We start from the raw sequence: 24,392 nt of genomic DNA on the forward strand, positions 1-24,392 counted from the left end.
TATTGCAAGGTCTCATAGAACAGCAAACGCTTCTCGCAAATGCGATTCCTGATTTTGTCGCGGCATCAAATGCGGAGCGTCTCTCATCGTTGTCTCTACCTCCTTTTCCTCCTTACGACGAGACGGCGGAAGACTGGTCTGATTATGAAAAATGTCTTTGACAGCACTTCTTGGCATTTCATGTCGCGGACGAACAAACATGTAAGTCTCTGTTCCTTTCATGGATTGCACCTCAAATGTATCAGTTGTTGTCGCAATTGGCTCCTTTGAAAGATCCTGCGTCTTTGTCCTTTGCTGAAATGTGCTCACTTCTGTCCGTCTATTTTCAAAAGCAAACGCATGTGGTAGCCTCTCGTGTTGCCTTTTATCGTTGTCAAAAACAACCGAATCAATCCTATCGCGCTCAGGCTGCTGAACTTCACGGCCTCAGTAGAAAGTGTCAATTTTTTACTGAAGTTCACAAAGAATCCTATGCCGATTCCATGGTATGGGATGCTATTATCCGATCGGCGCCCGACAAAGAAGTTAGGCAACGTGCCTTTCAGTTGGCAAATCCGACTCTAGATGAAGTCCTATCCATCGCTCAGTCTTTTGAAATTTCTCGCGCCGTTGGAGCGCAAATAGAGGCATGGGGCGACGTTGAGGAAATACAACCTCTGTGCGATGTTGACGAAGCGTGTGGCGTGTCCCCACCGGCTGACGTGGCCGCAGCATGCTCCCAAGCACAGCCTCGGCCTACCGTAAACAAACCTCTAAGAAACTGCAGCAAAACCCACGGCAACTTCCTTCATGTCCGCGGTGTTTTACGAAACATTCACGAGAAGATTGTCCACAACTTTGGGCCGTGTGTCACAAATGCAAAAAAAAGGGTCATGTGTCATCCGTTTGCAAATCCGACCGCATACATGATGTTCATGAAGAAATGGAGAGCTGTATCAAATCAGTCTTCAGACAGAAGACCACAATAATAAAAACACAAAAAGCGGAAACATATTGTTTCATTCCTAGCATACATATCTTCATCTTACACCAAAAATGTAATTGTTATGCATACACCTTAATCCATGATGCTTTACAACATATTCCACATAAAGAAACACAGCAGTAAGTAATAAGGCTACCAGACCCATTTTTAAACCAAACAAGCATTTGCTATGGCACAAGCTACTGATCAGCAGCTGCAAGAGGATATGGTTGTTTCAGAAGTGAACCATATCCCACAGTTTCATGCATACAATTCCTAGCTAGACATTTGAGAACAAATAGGGTGGTGTGCATCATTTCCACAACCAGCACCATGCAACAACCAAATAGTACAACTTTGTCCAATCACATAGTATCAGCTAAAATACTATACCCTACCCCTCACCACACACTCTCCAACATCTAACTCTATGTTATGAAATTCCATCTAATTACTGATCATAAACATCTAAGTAGTTATTTTTGGGTTGTGCGAAACAATCCTTGGGTAAGCAGCACAGTGCCTAAAGCTTCCTTCCGTGCATACAACCATTAGATTCATAAGAAATAAATTTCAAAACATGCTATTTTCCCAGTTATTGATGGATCCTGACCATGACTTCAACAAAGATGGTACAATATACTTCTAACTAGATAAGGATATTAGTTAATTAATAGTGCTTTTCCAAAAATGGAACAATCACAGAATTCACAGAGTGTGATTCTCTGCTCACATGGTAAATTCCCAGTGACCCTGTAATATGAATTCTCTTGCACAAAACATGTCCTACAAATGGCAAAAGGGAACTGGTGATAAACATCAAAGCAGACTAATAGTGAATGGCCATTCTCCTATCCAGATGACTGCAGGTTTGCTGCCACTTTTGCATAAAGGGCACACAGAGATAACATGCACAAAAAACAGTAGCTCACTGACATGTGTACTGTCCAGAAAAATGGTAAACACTTGTCAAGTATGTGTGGAAAATCATGTACCACCACAATCAGTGTTTACTCAATGGCATGGAATCATGGAAATGACTCCACATTGTTGGAAAAAGTTCATTATTTCCACTTACAACAAGTTATGCAGAGATGAAGAAATGAAGAGTTGCATCAAATCAGCCTTCAGACAGAAGACCACAACAATCATTCCTAAAACAAATTTACCTAGTTTTGATGGATTATGAAACAATCACTATGTCACGAATTAGAATACAACAGCACAAGCTGCCGTAAAAGCCTTTCCATTTTTCCCCCACAGGAGAAAACAGTCCTCAAATCAAAGCAGTTCAAGAAATTCTGCTACCTAAAAAGAGTAGCTCACATCTCATCAGTCCCATTCAATCTACAAAGTTACAGAGAAGCTGAATACCTTGTTCAGACTTTCAAATCACAAATTCAGAGATTTTAACTGAAACATCACCTACTGAACTGACTTTCACTCTTTTCCTAAGAGTGTACAGGGTTATAACAACCAAAGGTAAGATTCATGTGAAAGTCACTAGCAATCTCCCCCCCCCCCCCCCCCCCCCCAAAAAAAAAAAAATCACCCTGAAATCAACATCACACCCTACAGTTCAATTCTGCCATAGCAGTATACACCAGGGCCTTCAGGACGCACCTTTGGTGGACATCAGCCACAGCAACGGCCACTCATGGTGGCCAATGTACTCAGTTTTGCATGCAACAGATATGACTTTCTTCCAGTCTGCATCACCTTATCGGGAGGGACTTGAGGCCTCTGTTAGGCTCACACCACTGCAACAGGTTCCACTGATTAGGTTTCCCACGATCATTGAAGACAATATAGAGCTACCACTGATGCCAAAAGGCCAGAAAACCAAGTCACCTCCAAATACATTGTCACCTCTGAAGGCTTGGCAAAACAGATGCTGCCACTAAGCCACACGTCAGTCCAGGTGGTAGCTTGGTAGAGTCTACATCTCAGAAGCATCTCAGTGCTTTGAGCCCTGTGCGTTAACTTCTCTCTCTCTCTCACTCTCTCTTTCTCCTCTTTTTTAAAGAAGGGAAGGGGGGATGTATATGACTGGATAGCAACAGAAGAGGCAGAGCAAAGAAAATGCTAATCCATCAACTAAAGATGGCACAGCCCTTCAATTGGACTTCATTAGTGGATGCTCACAATAATCTCATTATGCTTTCTATTTATGACTGTTTACAATACCAATCGACTACCTACCAACACTGATGATTCCAGAGCACTCTTACTAGCACTTTGGAACTTTAACAGTTATTGCATTTGTGTCTTGTGCAGCAAATGGTGTGTGTTCCATAAATAACTGTTTGCATGGTTACAAAAGAGAAAGCCAGTAAATGTTATAACAAAATCAAATAATTTGGGAGATGGCTAAGGATGCTAGTGAAGTTAGCCAGAAGGAATAGGTTCTGCAGCATGAAGACAGATAAGTAATAACGAGAAACGTGTTGATGCTGCTGAAAGGGAAACAGAAGAAGAGGATTTTAAGATAAAAATATGTTAGAATCCGGGAGGTTTATGCAAATGCAAAAGCAAATAGATTCTGTAACACTGTGGTAGAACCATCACTAATCAACTGAGGAGGAAATTTATTAGCAACCAATCACAGTGAATCAGTTGAAGTGGAAGACAATGTGTGTCTATGAAAACTCCTGAAGAAATGCATCTCAATCACTATACAGAACTCATAGATATTTATCATGTGCTACATTACTATGAAGTTGAAGTTATAAGATGGAATATGCATAAACACAAAGTGCTAATAAGTTACAAACTGTATGAGCAATCATGTCTTGAACAAGATAAATAGCAGAAGCAAACTGAAATATAAGTTTCACTGCTGAATGAATATGAGAATGATATAACTGAATTTACGGAATCCTAAAACTTGGAGAATAGATATTTAAACTATTTGCTACCAGAAGGAAGTGCATCACCAGTTCTTATAAGAAAAACCCCTGAAAAAGAACAGTAAAATTTTCTACAACATGCTATGCACAAGCCTGGAACAGTAGTAAAACTAATGAATCCAGTGGGTCAAAGCATAAAGTAAGAACAGATCAGTGAAAAAGAGATCATGAAAATGAGGTCTGCGCAAACTGCACGACACAGACTCATCAAGAAAATCTCAGTAGCAAAGAAGCACAAAGAGAAAGTGGTATAAAATGAAAGATGGGCACAATTACACACATAACTATGACAATAAACAATGAAACAATACTTTCATATGCTGTAAACATCACTGACATCCCAAAATCATATCAACGAAGCAAAGAACATGTTGTTGTTGTTGTGGTCTTCAGTCCTGAGACTGGTTTGATGCAGCTCTCCATGCTACTCTATCCTGTGCAAGCTTTTTCATCTCCCAGTACCTACTGCAACCTACATCCTTCTGAATCTGCTTAGTGTATTCATCTCTTGATCTCCCTCTACGATTTTTACCCTCCACGCTGCCCTCCAATACTAAATTGGTGATCCCTTGATGCCTCAGAACACTTCCTACCAACCGATCCCTTCTTCTGGTCAAGTTGTGCCACAAACTTCTCTTCTCCCCAGTCCTATTCAATACTTCCTCATTAGTTATGTGATCTACCCATCTAATCTTCAGCATTCTTCTGTAGCACCACATTTTGAAAGCTTCTATTCTCTTCTTGTCCAAACTACTTATCGTCCATGTTTCACTTCCATACATGGCTACACTCCATACAAATACTTTCAGAAATGACTTCCTAACACTTAAATCTATACTCGATGTTAACAAATTCTTCTTCTTCAGAAACGCTTTCCTTGCCATTGCCAGTCTACATTTTATATCCTCTCTACTTCGACCATCATCAGTTATTTTGCTTCCCAAATAGCAAAATTCCTTTACTACTTTAAGTGTCTCATTTCCTAATCTAATTCCCTCAGCATCACCCGACTTAATTAGACTACATTCCATTATCCTTGTTTTGCTTTTGTTGATGTTCATCTTATTTCCTCCTTTCAAGACACTGTCCATTCCATTCAACTGCTCTTCCACGTCCTTTGCTGTCTCTGACAGAATTATAATGTCATCGGCGAACCTCAAAGTTTTTATTTCTTCTCCATGAATTTTAATACCTACTCTGAATTTTTCTTTTATTTCCTTTACTGCTTGCTCAATATACAGATTGAACAACATCAGGGAGAGGCTACAACCCTGTCTTACTCCCTTCCCAATCACTGCTTCCCTTTCATGTCCCTCGACTCTTATAACTGCCATCTGGTTTCTGTACAAATTGTAAATAGCCTTTCGCTCCCTGTATTTTACCCCTGTCACCTTCAGAATTTGAAAGAGAGTATTCCAGTCAACATTGTCAAAAGCTTTCTCTAAGTCTACAAATGCTAGAAACGTAGGTTTGCCTTTCCTTAATCTTTCTTCTAAGATAAGTCGTAAGGTCAGTATTGCCTTACGTGTTCCAGTGTTTCTACAGAATCCAAACTGATCTTTCCCGAGGTTGGCTTCTACTAGTTTTTCCATTCGTCTGTAAAGAATTCGTGTTAGTATTTTGCAGCTGTGACTTATTAAACTGATAGTTCGGTAATTTTCACATCTGTCAATACCTGCTTTCTTTGGGATTGGAATTATTATATTCTTCTTTAAGTACATACAAATGCATAAAAGAAACACGGCGAGGAAAAAAAAAAGACAGGGGAGAAGAATACTATGAGGAAGACAAGGGAAACAGAGTGAAGATGACTGTAATTAATGTACAAAGGTTGAAACTTAAATAGTGGCAATTATTTATTTACAACTTATACAAAACAGATACATGTTTCAAGTTTTACTGTCCTTCAGAGTAGTCACCAGCACTGTGTGAATAGCCTGTTGATAGAAATGTGGAAGTTGTAGGATGTCCTTAGCAGTGCTCGTCATGTTGATAATTTGAGTGGAGTGGTCTATTGCCCAACAAATCTCTCTAACAATTCTGAAGCAATAGCAATGAAGTGCTTCCTTCATCTTATGGATAAAACTGAAGTCACAAGGGGTTATTTCCAGGGAGTGTAGTGGATGGTACAGCACTTCCCAGACCCATCAATTGAACAAACCACTAACAACTTGTGCAAATATGCACCCGAGCATTGTCCAGCAAAATGATGAGCAGGTCCTGCAGAAAGTGTTACCACTTCTTTCTTAAAGCTGGTTGCAGGCTGTGTTCCAAAAATGAACTGCTTAGAGAGAGAAGCGGCAACACTTTCTGCAGGACCTGCCCAACATTTTGCAGGACAATGCTCAGGTGTATAATGGTGCAAGATGTAACTGATTTGCTCAGTCAATGAGGCTGGGAAGTGCTGTACCACCCAGCAGAGTCCTTGCACTTAAGCCCTTGTGACTTCAACTTCATTACTAAGATGAAGGAAGCACTTCATGGCATTCGCTTCAAAATTGTTACAGAGACTCATAGGCCAATAGACCACTCCACTCAAACTATCAATACAACTGGGACTGCTGAGGGTATCCTAAAACTTCCACATCACTGGAAACGAGTTATACACAATGATAGTGACTACTTTGAAGGACAGTAAAACATTGAAACATGTGTCTATTTTGTACAAGATGTAAACAAATAGTTGGCACTACTAAAGTTCCAACCCTCATGCATAGTAGATAACACAAAACATTGTACAGATGTCTTCTGTTTGAAGACTGGTTTGAACACCACACTTCTGGGTATCATCCTGGTAGAGGTGGTATGCCACTATCTTCTTCCAACCTCTGAACAGACATATCCAGCAACTTGCAGGTGAACCTAAAGTTTAACACAGACTCCAAACCATGGTGCAACCCACCATTTTTCTCATCAACAAATGTTATCAGAGGTGCAAGAATTGATAAGTGGCAGATAAAACTCCTAGGACTGAACCAATATCAAACCAAAGCTCTTTAAATACATATCTACATCTAGATCTACATCGATACTCTGCAATCCACTATATGGCATGTGACAGAAGGTACCCCGTACTACTACCAGTCATTTCCTTTCCTGTTCCACTCACAAATAGGATAAGGGAGAAATAACTAACTATATGCCCATGTTGGAGCCCTAATTTCTTGTGTCTTATATTTGTGCTCCTTACACATAATGTATGTTGGAGGCAACAGAACTGTTCTGCAGTCAGCTTCAAATGTTGGTTCACAAATTTTTTTTTTCTCAATAGAGTTCCTCAAAAAGAAAGTTACCTTCCCTCCAGGGATTCTCATTTGAATTCCCAAAGCATCTCTGTAATACTAGTGTGTTGTCTGAACCTAGTGGTAACAAACCTAGCAGCCCACCTCTGAATTACTTCGACGTGTTCCTTTAACAGAGCCCGGTATGGGTTCCAAACACTCAAGCAGTACTCAAGAATAGGTTGAACTGGCATTCTATATATGGTCTCCTTTACAGATGAACCACTCTTCCCTAGAATTCTCCCAATAATTGGAAGTCGACCATTTGACCTTCCTACTACAATCCTAACACTCTCGTTCCAATTCATATTGCTTTGCAATGTTATGCCCAGATATTTAAATGATGTGACTGTGTCAAGCAGGACACTACTAATGCTGTATCTGAACATTATGGATTTGTTTTTCCTACTCATCTGCACTAACTTACATTTTTACACATTTAGAGCTAGCTGCCATTCATCACATTAACTAGAAATTTTGTCTAAATCATCTTGTATCCTCCTACAGTCACTCATCAATGACACTTTACCATACACTACAGCATCATCAGCAAACAAACACTGATTGCTGCCCACCCTGTCCACCAAACCATTTATAGAGAATTACAGCAGTCCTACCACCCTTCCCTGGGGCACTTCTGATGATACCCTTTCTCTGATGAACATTCGTCGCCGACGACACATATTGGGTTCTATAACTTAAGAAGTCTTTGTGTCACTCACACATCTTTCATCTTTTTCCCTATGATTGTGCCTCCTTTAACAGCCTGCAATGGGGCACAGTATGAAACACTTTCTGGAAATTTAGAAGTGTGGAATCTGCCTGTTGCCTTTCATCCACAATCCGAAGTATAACATGTCAGGAAAGGGCAAGCTGAGTTTTCCATGAATAATGCATTCTAAAACCATGCTGATTCGTGGATATAAGATTCTCAGTCTCCAGAATATTTACTGTATTTGAACTGACAACACATTCAAGAAGTCTGTAGCAAACCAATGTTAGGGATACTGGTATGTAATTTTGCCTGTCTGTTCTTTCGCCCTTCTTATACACAGGAGTCACCTGTGCTATTTCCAGTTGCTTGGGACATTGCGTGTGCGAGAGATTCATGACAAATGTGAGCTAAGTACTCTTTGAAAAACTTAATTGGGGTGACTTATTTGTACTCAACTCCTTCAGTCGTTTCTCCTGTGCCAGGGATCCTTATTACTGTCATCCATATGGGAGTCTGTTCGATGGTCAAACAATGGTATGTTTGTACGATTCTCCTGTGTGAAAGATTTCTTGAACATGAAACTTAAGACTTTGGCTTTCGTTTTTCTACCTTCAAATGTTACAGCAGACTGTTCAACAAGTGACTGGCTGGAAGCCTTAGACCAACTTAGCGATTTTACATAGAACCAGAATTTCCTCTGGTTCTCTGTCAGATCTTTTGCTAAGGTATGACCATGGTAGTAGTTGTATGCTTCGTGCATAGATCTTTCCCCAGATGCACAAATCTCTGATAACCTTTGCCGGTCATAATTTGTAAGTTCTGTTTTGAACTGAGTGTGCAACAGCCTCTGCTTCCTCAGCAGTTTCTGAATCTCGTTATTGAATCATGGTGGATCTTTTTCACCCTCAATCCACTTACTAGGCACAGTACACAGTCAGCTACTTTACACTGAGTCAAAGCAGATAATAGTGACCGTATTTATGAATTTTAACTGTGTGTGACGATGCTAGACAATGTGTTTTCTTTTCTTAAGGGTTGGAATATCTTTCAGTGGACACTTTCCAATGACTAGGGAGTATTTCTTTACCATTTCCTTTGGTTGTATTGTGCAGAAATGTGCAAACCTGCAGCCTCCTCATGTAAGATAAATAATGAACAACTTAAGGTAACTTCACCACAGAAGTAAAAACTGGTGAAATATTTCTGAGATTACAACTCATAACAACAAAGACATCATATTTATCAAGAAAAGTTTACCAGTATACAGGACTCCTTTGTCAGAATTCTCTGCAAATTCTATGTCCAGCAGGGCCTCCACAAACAATTTGTCTCTGATTTCATAGTCTAAGTCTTTCAAAGCCTGTAACAAGAACCAGATAAAATTAATATTGAAACTGAAAATAAGAAACCAATGAATTTGCAGTGAGAACATAGCTAAAATATGATGATTTTTTTAAAAAACTGTGGAAATTAAAAAAGCAGTTTGTACTAAAAGACCACCACTGTAAAACTTACATGATCTAAAAATGCTGATAAAAATTTGTTCAGATTTTGATAAGCTTGTACAATTCTTTCAGTGTTTCCAATTGGCATTTTTGTCCGAAGACCAGCAGCAGCAGCAGATAACCGTTTGTTGGGTTGTATTACCTTTAAAAAACATTTAAAAGTGCATATGAATAATCTGATAACACAAAAAATTGATGTTGCAGCTGACAGCTATTTATGCAAAGTGAAAATCAGGATTACTTTTTACTGAAACAAGTCTGGAATCTGGGATATGATTTTTTCATGTTGGCTTTTAGAATAAAATTCACAACATCCTGTCCAGTTTTAGGTTATTTTATTTATGTTCTCCAACTGTACCCTTGTCAGCATTTTTCACAATCTGCTTCCCTTGGCATAATGTTACACATTACTTGCTTATTTCGTAACACTTTAAGTTTTGAGGGACAACTGCAGCCGCAAGTAGACATCTTGAATCATAACCCCTTGGCGGCTTTTGTAATTTAAAAACTTGTTTCATAGCAGCCGAGCGGTTATTATTCAAGATGTCTACTTCTGTCTGTCAATGTCCATCATACAAGATAGTGTGTAATAAATTGCTTAGAAAGGCAAAAAAGACATTTTGCAGGCGTTTGAATCTCAGCAAAGCACAAACTAAAATTAAGATGTAATCCGATGTGGCTTCTATGCTACAAAACAAAGCTTGAGATTTTATTGCAAATTGATGCGGCAAGAAAACCGAGAATGTTTTACATACAAAACCAGTTGTTAAATAAAGTATATACAAGTGCAGCAAAACATTTATAATTCAAGACGACTTTTAGCTTCATTTATTTCCTATCAGAAGCAACATGAAATCCAACAAATAATTGTACTTATTTACAGAAATCAACATCTACACTCACATTGATTAAGACAACTTTAACAGCTAAAACATTTTTGCAATTGTGTTCCACTACTGTCACTGACTAATCCTTTGCTGGCAGTAGTAAAACACATTGTAAAATAAAAGAAACAATTTATTAAATTTTACAATAAGTCACAAGCAATAAGAAATTTTCTACCAAAGCTTAATATTTTTATGATTCTCCCAGTGTTATTTCCTTGTTCGCCATGTCACATTGCAGTTGTTTAAAAAATGCAACATTCAGACGGTTTCTTCAAGCTGGGTGGATCTACAACTTTCATTTCCATTTAACTAAATTGTTTTTGGATCTCATCACTTCAGTTCTCAGTTTGTTAGGACAACACTGATGTCCTGGAGTTATTTCTACAGCAGTTTACGTCCAGTCATTCATGTTTCCCAGATTTTCTTTCCATTGGCCCACATAAGCATTCTCTGGTATTTGTACAAGCTCTTTGGTGTTCTTCACAAAGCTCATCCTTAATTTGAGTCATGAACTGCAGTACATATACCTGTGCAGGGAACGGTTACAGTTTTTTGGGGCAAAGATTTTCTTGATGGGTTTGAGACCATCAGTGATAATTCCGCAAGTGCTGTTTAGTGCAATATCAATCTTATTTGAATGGGAAGGAATATTCAGCTCCAGTGTAACGCAGCTCAAAAGATGAAGTGCACACGATCGTGGGGTTTGCTACCCATGAGGATTTGAACAGCTTACAAAGCAAGTTATAGTGCATCTGGAATTGCAGTATCAAAATATCACAATGATTATTGGAGGTGCTGCACTCAGCCTCGTGATGCCAATAGAGGAGCTACTCGACCGAATAGTAGCGGCTTCGGTCAAGAATACCATCATAACGACCGGGAGAGCGGTGTGCTGACCCCACGCCCCTCCTATCTGCATCCTCCTCTGAGGGTGACACAGCGGTCAGATGGTCCCAGTAGGCCACTCATGGCCTGAAGACGGAGTGCTTTCTTGGAGGTGCAATACCAATCAAGTGAGGATTCATTTAAGGTCCTGCATAGCTTCCAGCTTCTTTATTTCGCAGGTGGACTGTATCAATTTGTGCCTTTGATTTATTGGAGGTGGTAGTGCCAGGGACCTTCAGTGGCATCCTTCTTCAAACCATAGCCATCCTCTCCCCCTCTTCTTCTTCTTCTTCTTCTTCTTCTAGTGCCATCACAGCTGCAGCACTTTCGCTTGACTGAAAAACAGAGTTCCCTGCTCATATGTAAAGTCCACATCAAGTTTCCAAGCCAAGATCTTCTTCTTCCTCATCCTTTTCTACCAGGTACCTTTCCCTGAAGAATGTTCTGCAGCCCTTTATATATGTTTCCATTTGTCACTGCATGTCCATTAGAGGATAACAGCTTCAGGATATGTTGGAACAAAGAGTAACCCTGTCAGTTTGTGTGACTTCAGGTGACAGCTGTGTACTGCAATACTGCCTAGAGAAATAGCACTGTTAGTATGAGGCCGGAGAGTTCAGCCAGCTGTAGTATTCTCAATGACAATAACATGATGAGCACAAGTAAAACTGAGCAGCCAGTTTTTCTGTCTGTATGGGAAAATCTTTTTCTATTTGTGTGATGTGGTGAAGTTGCAAAGTGTTTAGTATGTAACAAAGAAGTATGGAGTATTAAGGGATGTAATTTATAACATCATTATTCTGTGTATCACACAAATGAATACGAAAAATATCAGGAAGAAGTACATGACACAGTAATGTGAGAATGAAAGGAATATGTGATGTGGAGGACTATCAAAATAGTGAAGTGTCTGTCACGCTGTGCTACAGAATAACTTTTCATGTAGTCAAGAAAGTAAGGCTGTTTACTGAAAGAGACTTTGCAAAAGAAGTGATTGTGATGGTCACTGAAGAAATTTGTCCATATTTGATAGAAGACTTTAAAAGAATAAGTTTGCCTCTAAAACTATCATGCAACATATTTAGGACATGCTTGCAGATGTCCCATAGGAACTAGGTGATACAACACAGAAGGCTGTACATTATTCCTTAGTTGTCAATGATAGTGATGACATGTCAGATACTGTGTACTTGTAAGGGGCAGTCAAATGAAAACCAAACTCCACCATAATACACAGTCCACTCGACAAGTGGCCCCAGTGTTGTTATGTTTCGATACTCTCACCACTGGGGTGGGGGAACAGCATAGTGCCACATCACAGGTGCAAGACATTGTTGGGTTATGACCTTGATAGCTGACAGGCTGGTCCAGTGTGTTCGTACAGCTGTTAACAAGGAGGCAAGCAAATAAGAGCACAGAGCTGTGGTCCATTTTATGGTAGCTGAGGGCGATGTAGTGCACAAAATTCATCGTTGCATGTCCACTGTGTACAGTGGACACTGCCTGTCCCTGACATGTGTGCACAAGTGGCTGAGGAGATTCCAGGAAGGGCATACATCACAGTGAGACAATCCGTGCTGAGGACATACCCATCAAGCCATTGCCCCTGATGTGATGGGGCAGTTTGAAGGCCTTATCCAGGGCGACCGATGAATCACAGAAGATGAAAGTGATGTTTAAGTCAGCATTAGTCGTGGCTCCAAGCATGCCATGCACTATCACAAAATTTGCACAGAGTAAGTGCCACATCACCTTACAGAGAGACAAAAGACGAACAAAATGGCATCAAGTCTGAGTCATCCACTGCAGTACTATGAGGAAGAGCATGCATTTCTGTCCCCTGGTGCCACAATTTTGATCCCAAGGCACATGGCAAAGCCAAAATTGCAAACATCACAAGTCTCCCCCCACCAAAGAAATCCAAAGCTGTAACCACATGATCCAGTAAGATCATGATGACCTCCTCCTTCGACTACAGCGGTCGTCTGCCCATTCAGTTCCTCTGGTGTGGAACCACAATTAACGCACAGCACTATGAAGACACTCTGCAGAAACAGCAACATGCCATAAAGTCAAAATGCCCAGAAATACTGTCAACAGACTCATACTGTCGCGAAATAACGCTGACCCTCACACTGCTAGTTGAATGAAGGCTATGCTTCAGCATTTTGGTTGGGAAACACTGCAACATCCTCCCTACAGCCCGGATCTTTCACAGTGTGATTTTCACTTCTTTGGCGACCTGAAGAAAGACGTGCATGCACACTGGTTTGAGTCGGATGAGAAAGTGCAACAGTGGGTGCGGTTGTGGCTCCATCAGTGGCCAATTGCTTTCTATGAGACAGAAAATTATCATCTTGTCTCCCAGTAGGATAAATGTCATAATGCCTGTGGTGGTTACTTTTGAAGGGAACCATTCCATGATCTTGTTGTGGTGGGTGTTCAGTTTTCATGTGACAGCCCCTCACAGCCATTTTCATTAGGGACATCACTGACAATCCGAACACCATAGAGGAATTATTGGATTTAGCTCCCCTTACGGGCACCATCACACAGCTGGACTTTACAAAGGTGCCGAAACAGCTGTTAAAAACACTGGCCAGAGTTGGAATATGCTTGTTTCTGTCCAACAGACAGGGCTCCATCTATGTTATTGTTAGTAATTTGGTCTGTCCTTGGTACTCCTGGCAATATCCTGTACAGCCACATCTCAAATGCCTCAACGCATTTGCCTAGTCATCTGTGCCAAAGTCTAGATCTCAGCTCCATAGAAATGGATGGAAACTATGTACCAATATAGAAATTTTAATTTTGTTTCAATTAAGATGTGATGGCTCTTGAATACATTAGTCATTTAACAAAATGCTGTGCTGGCTTCCTCCAAACAGTCTTTAATTTCTTGCAAGTTATGCCATTGGTTGTCAATGTTACTCCCCTGATATGGATTTTTGTTTACTTGACAAGAAATTTACCATTAGTATTGAGATGACAGTTTGCTATTTCTTGCTGATGACGATTAATTCTGCTTTATGCTGATTTCAAGGCCATAATGCTCACTAGTTTCATCAATCTGGGATACAGGTGTTGAAGACTATTTAAGCCATCAGCAAATATTGCATATCATCAATGTAGCAAATATTCTTCAGCTTTTCTCCATTCTAGAAAATTTTCCTCTTGATGATGAAATGAAATAGAAATTCTGACATCAGCTGCAATTAGGCAGTGAAATAAATTCAATAGTGACAAGTAAAAATTTGTACCAGATCGGGGTTTGAACCTAGATTTTCCACTTTACGCAAACAGTTACCTTAACCACTTCGCCTATCTGAGCATGCTTCCTGTCCAACCCATATTCCCAACTTGTATGCTACTTACATATTGCCCCCTATCCATGATTCTCACTGCTCGCAGACACACACTGATTCCCACAAGAGTTGAGAGTGTGCATCTACGTGAAAATGACCTCTAATGGCCGTCAAGGCATATATGTATTGTGTCTGTTATTTCAGATAAGTCCAGCACAAATTTTCACTTGTCACCAATGAATTCATTTCAATGCCCGAATGCAACCAATGTCAGAATTACTGTTTCATTTCATCATGTATGTATACAGCTGTAGGATCAAGAATAGTGTCTTCTTTCAGAAATGTCCAAAAGAACAGACATCACATGAATCTAAATTCCTTCTTTGATATTTTCAAATATTGGTCCTCTAGATGAGTTCTCTCATCTGGACTGTGCAGGTACAAGTTCTGGTTCTATCAATACCTCAAGATGAGTCAGGATTACACATTCAAAGGCTCTGTGGAGATTATATGGGAGTAATTGGCCTACAGGCCTTAAAATTGTCAAAGTCTCTTCTGGATTTTTAATAGTGCAATTTGACATTGCCTGATACAGTTGCTGAATAACGTAAAAACTTTGGACTTTGTCCTAAAAATTTTATCTGGCCCATATGTCATTTATTCCAGTGGTTTTGCCACATCTACAGCTGCTCACTGCTTCCTCAGTTCAGTATTTTTTCCTGCCATAAATGATTATGGGTACTTTTTAATGGTCTTTCCTTTTTCACTCTTTCTGTTCAGAGTAAGCTGGAGAGCAGTTTTGTCTGTGGTGATTTTTGAAATGTTCCTACTTTTTGGTTGGTCATTATTTAAGTTCTTGAGTAAATGCTAAGCTTTTTGACTGCCATATCAATGGCATCTTCATTGACTACACCTGGTGCATTCCTTACAGCTACACAACAGACGGCACTTTTAAATATCACACTAGCATGCCGCTGGGTGAGCTCACTCTTCCATTTCCCACTGACTCCGAGGGAGGGACGCCATGCATACATGCCAACAGAGGGCACAAGATTCACATGACCTCACTGTTTGTGACTCCAATTGGCCGACACATCTTTCTAAGCAGCCACACTCAAAGCTTCATCCAGAGACTCAATGAATCAACATACTTATCAACCTTAGTTCAGAAGAATGCAGTGAGGACAATACATAGACATAGCATGACACACTAAACTTTACTACATGTCAATGTTGTATCAGGACTCAAGACTTTTGTTTCTACAGAAGAATGCAGTGAGGACAATACGTTGACATAGCATGACACTACTAAACTTTACTATGTGTCAATGTTTTATCAGGAGTCAAGACTATTTGTTTCTATCAAGAACATTACTGTCACTATATATAACTCAGTGCCACAGAAAGTCCTACAGTTCAGTCAACTGAGTACCATGCAGGGAGACAGACATTTGCATATATCTGTGTGTGTGTGTGTGTGTGTGTGTGTGTGTGTGTGTGTGTGTGTGCGCGCGCGCGCGCGCACTTCTTCCTACAAGATTGAAAAAGGAAATGTATTTCGAAAGCTAGCCAAGCTCTGTACCTTTTATTTGTGTACCTATCAACGATGCAGCGCTTTTGTCTTTCAGTAAGCTGTCTCCTTGATTCCTAAATAATTTGTAATTCTCAAACAGAACTTTCTGTACATTGTTATGTATATACCAATTATTAAATGTACATATTGTAAATAAATTATTAATATGTTACCTTTTAGTAGGGGTCTGATTTTATGTATCGGCCCTTTCAAATACTGATACATCAGTCACTTTTCCTAGTTTACTATAAGTGGATAGATAAAAAGATCTACGCACCAAGCAGCAGCAGAAGAAAACACACATAAAAGTTAAGGAAATGTGCAATCTTTCAGAGCCATTGGCTCATTCTTCTGGCAGAAGGGTTGGAGGGAAAGGAAGAGGGATGAAGGAATAAAACTTGTGACGTTTAAGAAATGGGGAGGGTTATCAAAAAGTTGCCCAGAACTCCAGAGCAAGAGAGACTTACAAGATAGGAGGGGAAGAAAAGACTGGTTGTTGGGGACTGCCTCACGGTAGGCACAACATGTGGTCAAACAAAGTGTGCATGACATCAGGAGAATAGGCATGTACACACACAAGCCACAAGTTGATGGCCAGGAACAACACAGTCAAAATCAGTGTGCACAATTGCAAGGTCATCATCAATAAGTCCACTGGAGAGTATGTATTACACATCAGGAGTTAAGACAAGTGAAGCCAAGATAGTCCACAGTAATCCTTACATCTGTTGCTGTTGCTCACCCACATCACCAGCTGTGAGCCGATGTATCACTCCATACCATGTCAAGCGACCTCACCAGTCATCTGTGCGTATCGATACATCTGGGAGGATTACAAGTGTAACTAGCTCAATATGATCTGTATTGGTACTGCCACTGTCTCTTGTCTGACAAAAATGGTACTTCAGTAGTACTCATGCAGTTCTCCACAAATGAGCTTTATTTCTGTGATTGTGAGTCACTTGTCAGATAGTTTCTATGCTTCTTCTCTACACACAGTATATTGCATATTTCAGTAGCAAATATTCATGCTCATTACTTTGCTCTGGATGACAAAAGTTCCTCATTATTTATTGACATCATCATATAGCTAGTTTTACGAAAGACTGTTCTGGTGGTGCATTATTCCTGTGTTAGAGTTTTAGCTAGTGCGATAATCACTATCCAAGAGTCACCATACAAAGATTTTCTCTAAGGCCTGTTCTTAAAATGGCCCAGCAAAGTAGCTATGCAGCCCAGTAGATTTGTAACAATAATCATTTTACCATGTTACTTCATTTGTTAATTCTTCTTTAGTCTAGAGGAATATGAGGTTTCAAAATTCTAGCATCAAGCACTGTCCATTTATTTCAAATGAAAAACATTATATATATTTCATATCAAAAATTTTTAATCAAACAGAGATCCAACTCAACATTACTTTGGAATGTTTGAAACAGTACAAAGTTTCAAAAGCATAAGAACAAAGTAGTTTAAAACTTATTATTAATTCCTGACATAGCCTGGCTGGAGAAAAGTGATCTAAAAGTTACGTAAAAAGTTACAAAACATTAATAAAATCTTTAATAGTCAAGATTACAAGTGAAAAACACAAAATGATAACTAGTTTCAGCTGATTATACAGCCGTCTTCAAATTGACTGTTAAAACATGTAGTATTTGCTCATGTGAGATCTGTCTCTTACATGATTGCCCACTGTGATGCTGACATCTTTGTATCTTAGCATCATTTTACAAGCAGACACTGCATGCTTTTATATTGGTCTGCAGGTAGTGAAATGCAATATAGATGGTTTTTGGTATAGTATCAATGTTACATTTCTTGAGGGCAATCTTTAACCTTCCGACAATTGATGTCAGTAGATCTACTTAGTAAAATTTCTCTTTACCACCATTCTTGACGTTTGCTGAGGTGGCCCTGCTACTTAGTTCCATTACCTGTGTTAAAGCAGTTTTCAAGAGAGCATTAATTGTCTTCCAAGCTACTTGAATGACACAAATGATTGAACTTTAAACCTTCTGTATTAACACCTTCTGTATTAACACTTTCTGTAGCAAAAACACTGTACATCAATATACAACCTTGGGTACAATGCAGGTTGACAGGTCTGTTTAAAACTTCCATGGCTTGGATAAGATTAAGACAAGAAGTATTCTCTACAAAAGCCAGTTCGACAGTCATTTTTCATTATTTTCATTGCAGCCGTGGCCTTATCTTTAGTCTCCTTGTCTTCTAAATACCCTCAAACAAGGACGCCACGGAAAAAACAGCCCCACACAGCAGGTGAAAATGCCCACTCGCCGTCCTGTCTTGTAGATGTGATGAGTCCAAGACATTCTCCCATCTGCACATATTGTAACAATGTCTTCCATAGTGGGATGTCCCAACAGTTACTTACTACAGAACATCACAAACATCTTTCACTGTTATGGAAGGCTGGAAGTGGGGTATGTCATTTCACAAAAATGTTACACACGCTTCAGTGGCTCTATAATCAGCTGAAACTAGTCATCATTTAATGTTATTCACTTGTGACTCTGACTATTAAAATATTTTATTTAAAAAATGTTAAGTTTTATCAAAAACTGTTATATTCAAATAACCTGATTCCTATCCTCAAAAGGCTTTCATTAATATAATAATGATCAAGTTTCTATACAAACGTAAGGGCTCAATTTATCCGGTAAATACAGTAAGCATTTATCTCTCAATTCTCTGGTGAAAATTTTCCATTTTATGCATTATAAATGACACTGGGAAGGGGTATGAAAGGGAAGCAGTGGTTGGGAAGGGAGTGAGACAGGGTTGTAGCCTCTCCCCAATGTTATTCAATCTGTATATTGAGCAAGCAATAAAGGAAACAAAAGAAAAGTTTGGAGTAGGAATTAAAATTCATGGAGAAGAAATAAAAACTTTGAGGTTCACCGCTGACATTGTAATTCTGTCAGAGACGGCAAAGGACTTGGAAGAGCAGTTGAACGAAATGGACAGTGTCTTGAAAGGAGGGTATAAGATGAACATCAACATAAGCAAAACGAGAATAATGGAATGTAGTCGAATTAAGTCGGGTGATGCTGAGGGTATTAGATTAGGAAATGAGACACTTAAAGTAGTAAAGGAGTTTTGCTATTTGGGGAATTTAAGGAGATGGGACCTGGATAAACTGACTAAACCAGAGGTTATAGAGAGTTTCAGGGAGAACATAAGGGAACAATTGACAGGAATGGGGAAAAATAAATACAGTAGAAGAAGAATGGGTAGCATTGAGGGATGAAGCAACGAAGGCAGCAGATAATCAAGTAGGTAAAAAGATGAGGGCTAGTAGAAATATTGAATTTAATTGATGAAAGGAGAAAACAAAAAAAAAAAAAAAAAAAAAAAAAAAATATGCAGTGAATGAAGCAGGCAAAAAGGAATACAAACGTCTCAAAAATGAGATCGACAGGAAGTGCAAAATGGCTAAGCAGGAATGGCTAGAGGACAAATGTAAAGATGTAGAGGCTTATCTCACTAGGGGTAAGACAGATACTGCCTACAGGAAAATTAAAGAGACCTTTGGAAAAAAGAGAACCACTTGTATGAATATCAAGAGCTCACATGGAAACCCAGTTCTAAGCAAAGAAGGGAAAGTAGAAAGGTGGAAGGAGTACATAGAGGGTCTATACAATGGTGATGTTCTTGAGGACAATATTATGGAAATGGAAGAGGATGTAGATGAAGATGAAATGGGAGATAAGATACTGGGTGAAGAGTTTGACAGAGCACTGAAAGACCTGAGTCGAAACAAGGCCCTGGGAGTAGACAACATTCCGTTAGAACTACTGATGGCCTTGGGAGAGCCAGTCATGACAAAACTCTAACATCTGGTGAGCAAGATGTATGAGACAGGCGAAATACCCACAGATTTCAAGAAGAATATAATAATTCCAATCCCAAAGAAAGCAGGTGTTGACAGATGTGAAAATTACGGAACTATCAGTTTAATAAGTCACAGCTGCAAAATACTAACGCGAATTCTTTACAGACGAATGGAAAAACCGGTAGAAGCGGACCTCGGGGAAGATCAGTTTGGATTCCGTAGAAATGTTGGAATACTTGAAGCAATGCTGACCCTACGACTTCTCTTAGAAAATAGATTAAGGAAAGGCAAACCTACATTTCTAGCATTTGTAGACTTAGAGAAAGCTTTTGACAATGTTGACTGTGTAATGGATCTGGGAGATGTGTTATTTGCTACCGGATTTGTCGATATCAAATATAATGAGGGAGGTTGTAAATGTTTTCTCATATTTTTGTCAGAATATTTTTTTGTGAATTGTAATTTGTCTTATTTTATGCTAATTTGCTTATATGTTCAAGAGTGACAGCATATTGATTAATATTAGCAAATGTAACGAAGAATATCAAAGAGACTGGTTACAACTGGAAGCTTGTGTGTTGTGTGAAATGTCTTTGACACTGGAGTCGTTTTTGACCGTAGTCAGTCGGCAGTGAACGCCCGGTGTGTGTGACAGTGGAACAACGTGCAGGTCGCTGTTATAATAATTTGCAAGTGAACAGGAAAAATGAATTATGTTATTATTTTTTATACAAACATCAAGAAGGAACCACATTCGACGAAATGGTATTTGAAGCACCAAAAATGAGACAAACGCATTGAACCAGGTCATTTCTGCAGCCGACGAAACAGCATTGTGGAATCATACTTGGCTAGACGACTGAAGCCAACACAAGAAGACAAATATCATCTTATAAACATTTCACGGAAAAGTGAGTACTGTCACGAAATATGCTAAATTCAAGTATATAAAAATAGTGAGCATATTTCAGCTGGAATACTCTTTCAAATTCTAAAGGTGGCAGGGGTAAAACACAAGGAGCGAAAGGCATAAGAGTCAAGGGGCATGAAAGGGAAGCAGTGGTTGAGAAGGGAGTGAGGCAGGTTCTAGCCTATCCTCGATGTTATTCAATCTGTATATTGAGCAAGCAGTAAAGGAAACAAAAGAAAAATTCGGAGTAGGTATTAAAATCCATGGAGAAGATATAAAAACTTTGAGGTTCGCCGATGACATGGTAATTCTGTCAGAAGCAGCAAAGGACTTGGAAGAGCAGTTGAACGGAATGGACAGTGTCTTGAAAGGAGGATATAAGATGAACATCAACAAAAGAAAAACGAGGATAATGGAATGTAGTCGAATTAAGTCGGGTGATGCTGAGAGAATTAGATTAGGAAATGAGATGCTTAAAGTAGTAAAGGAGTTTTGCTGTTTGGGGAGCAAAATAACTGATGTTGGTTGAAGTAGAGAGGATATAAAATGAAGACTGGCAATGGCAAGGAAAGCATTTCTGAAGGAGAGAAATTTGTTAACATCGAGTATAGATTTAAGTATCAAGAAGTTGTTTCTGAAAGTATTTGTGTGGAGTGTAGCTATGTATGGAGTGAAACATGGACGATAAATAGTTTGGACAAGAAGAGAATAGAAGCTTTCCAAACGTGGTGCTACAGAAGAATGCTGAAGAATGCTGGGTAGATCACATAACTAATGAGGAGGTATTGAATAGAATTGGGGAGAAGAGGAGTTTGTGGCACAACTTGACAAGAAGAAGGGACTGGTTGGTAGGACATGTTCTGAGGCATCAAGGGATCACAAATTTAGCATTGGAGGGCAGCGTGGAGGGTAAAAATCATAGAGGGAGGCCAAGAGATGAATACACTAAGCAGATTCAGAAGGATGTAGGTTGCAGTAAGTACTGGGAGATGAAGAAGCTTGCACAGGATAGAGTAGCATGGAGAGCTGCATCAAACCAGTCTCAGGTCTGAAGACCACAACAACAACAACAACAACTAATCTATGGGACCATTGGGGGGAAGGTACAAAGGAAACAGGTTTCGCATCTAGTAGATGAAGTGGTACTAATAAATTCACGCCCATGATGTGGAAAGGGCTTCTTACAAAGCTGACGAGTCTTCAATTTCTACGATTGTAGTATGTAAGTGCAAATGTTTTCTAGAGGACCCGCTGCAATTGCTGTTGACGATTAAGATGCCAGATACCACACCACCTGGACTACATTTAGCAAATAAAAAATGTATGCCTCAACCCAGGATCAATCCCCTGATCTCCAGCATGCTAATCCAAAACTTTACACACTGCACCAACTGCACAGTACAACCAATATGTACTCACAGAGGTAGTCACCATACATGTGGTTACAGTGTTGCCAGATTGTCACTCTTTAACGTCCTTTTTCTGGAAGATATACTCGCCAGACAAAATTTTGAGAGAGACTTTTTTTATCACTGGCATGCGAGGTGTCATGCTGCGAAGCCTGAGTGCGCGAATTTCCCTTCACCATGTATGTATGTATATTTTAAATAATATTTCCAAGTGTCGTGTCTATTGGGAACATAGGACTGGAAGAGTAATGGAGGACTCTAAAGGGTTAAAGAAAGTATTGAGAAGCGAGTGTAAGGAGTGAGAGGTATTCGAATCTAGGATACATAAAGATGTATGCTAGGGCAATGGACTATGAAGCCTACTCAGCAAGGAGGAGGAGGGCGCACCCAGCATTGATTGGATGGAAAAGGGCAGGTAGGCAGACCCAAGAAAGGCTGACCTATACTGTGCGGGCAGGGGCACCAAGAAGGGGATTGACCCGTACAATAGTATATCAGGATTTTGTTTAAAGGGGCGTACCTACCAAAACGGAAGGAGGAAGTGCTTTCATAGTATCAACCCATATGTGAGGTATAGGTTCAGTGCCTAAAGGAAAAGGGCAGTATCGTGACAAAAGTCACACATTTGTGAAGATTATTCTGGTAAGTTTAAATTCTCGTTCCCACTCACAATGTTATGTTTGTGTGAAGTTACAGGAATTGAAAAGAACACCTTTATTTACCCAGAGTTCCTCTAGACTGTAAAAAGTATTGAATAAATCCATACTTAGAAAAAGTAGCACACGAAGTAAGGGCAAACAACAGCATACACTTGGGTAATGCACACTTGGAAATTACAATTGGAAAGGGAACAGAAAGATTCTTGTCCTTACAAAGTTTACATTGATCAAAAGGTCCACAATTATAATGGTATTAACATGGAAAAGGAAAGAGAGCTATACATGAAGTGACCTATGGCTAGAAAAATATTATATAAATTGATGGAAACATAAAGTAATTTTATATGAATACAATATTGATGAATATAATGAACATTTATAAAATATTGTGTGTTTGAGCTAAGGGGAGGGATATGTAGTTCCTCGAGAATTTCGGGGTAAATTCTAGAGACCCTCGTATGTCCACCGCCTCGAACATGCATTATTTTAGAGAGGAGTGTGGTAAAGTAGAACTGCATCTACTGCGCTACAATTATGTGTGTGCAGGACGGACGTGTATCAGACAGGTGATCGGTGCGGGCAGGTAGTCGTCGAGCCTGCCTAAGAAGTTACATGTCCAGCACAAGGAGTAACTGAGACGGTGTGACGTCTACATTATTGTGTGAACATTTGAATGTTGTTGAAAGAAGAGAAGAGACAATTACTTATTCATTCTTTCTCTTACTTTCATAAGGTCCGGACAGTTGTCTTCTTAAACTTGGAGAGATTTGTAGACTTTATTTATGGAAAAATGAATGTGATAGTTTCTGACGGACCGGAAGGTGTCGAGCTTACAAAAAATGTTTTGGTTGTATGAAAACTGTTATGTGTGATGAAAATACAGTGAGATTGAGTTCAAAGTATTCTCAAGTGTACAGAGTTATTTTAAAAATATAGAAAATTCCTCCAAAGTAGCATCTTATCTTCGGAGAAGAAGTTGTGCAGAACATCGCAGCTAGCTATCCTGAAATGAGATCGGCGAAGCAATGCCAAGTAAGGTCGATAGCCAAGGGGGAGTATGAGTCTTGCACACCAGTACCACACTGCCACCCTTAATCACCAGAAACTGCCAGAACCGGTCGGTACCGTTGGGCCTTCATGGCCTGTTTGAGCAGCATTTAGTTTAGTTCATTAATATAAAAATCTAGTTTATTAACTACTGTGTCAGCCTGCACAGGAAATATTTCAAAAATTGCTTCATCTAGATAACGAAAGAGAATACATTTTACTTTATGTCCCAATGGTGTATGGAAGGAAAGTGCACTTGGAACCCCATATTAGGAGGGGCAAAAAAGTGAGCTTAATGAATAGCAAGTAAGACTGTTTATTGAAATCAAACAATGGAAACTCTAGGTTGGAACAACATCAACTACATAAGGAAAAGATAGCGTGCTACTCACTGTAAGCTGCAGACAGACATAATGGAAAGACACTTACATATCAGCTTTCGGCCAAAACCTTCTTCAAAAAAGGAAACAAACACTCATTCATC

At 39.5% G+C, this 24,392-nt stretch overlaps 1 protein-coding gene across 2 annotated transcripts in view; it reads right to left on the minus strand.

The window, feature by feature from the left end:
* LOC124615793 (meckelin) overlaps positions 1-24,392 on the minus strand; it is a 213,460-nt gene that overhangs the window by 19,628 nt on the left and 169,440 nt on the right. For both annotated transcript variants that reach the window (XM_047143917.1, XM_047143916.1), the window contains exons 13-14: positions 9,385-9,516; positions 9,127-9,229 (exon numbers count right to left, since the gene is read on the minus strand). In XM_047143917.1, coding sequence (XP_046999873.1) covers positions 9,127-9,229; positions 9,385-9,516 — 235 coding nt within the window. The remainder of the gene's footprint in view (positions 1-9,126; positions 9,230-9,384; positions 9,517-24,392) is intronic.

The sequence above is a fragment of the Schistocerca americana genome, chromosome 5 (assembly GCF_021461395.2).
Source record: "Schistocerca americana isolate TAMUIC-IGC-003095 chromosome 5, iqSchAmer2.1, whole genome shotgun sequence".
In the NCBI taxonomy this organism is placed as follows: domain Eukaryota; kingdom Metazoa; phylum Arthropoda; class Insecta; order Orthoptera; family Acrididae; genus Schistocerca; species Schistocerca americana.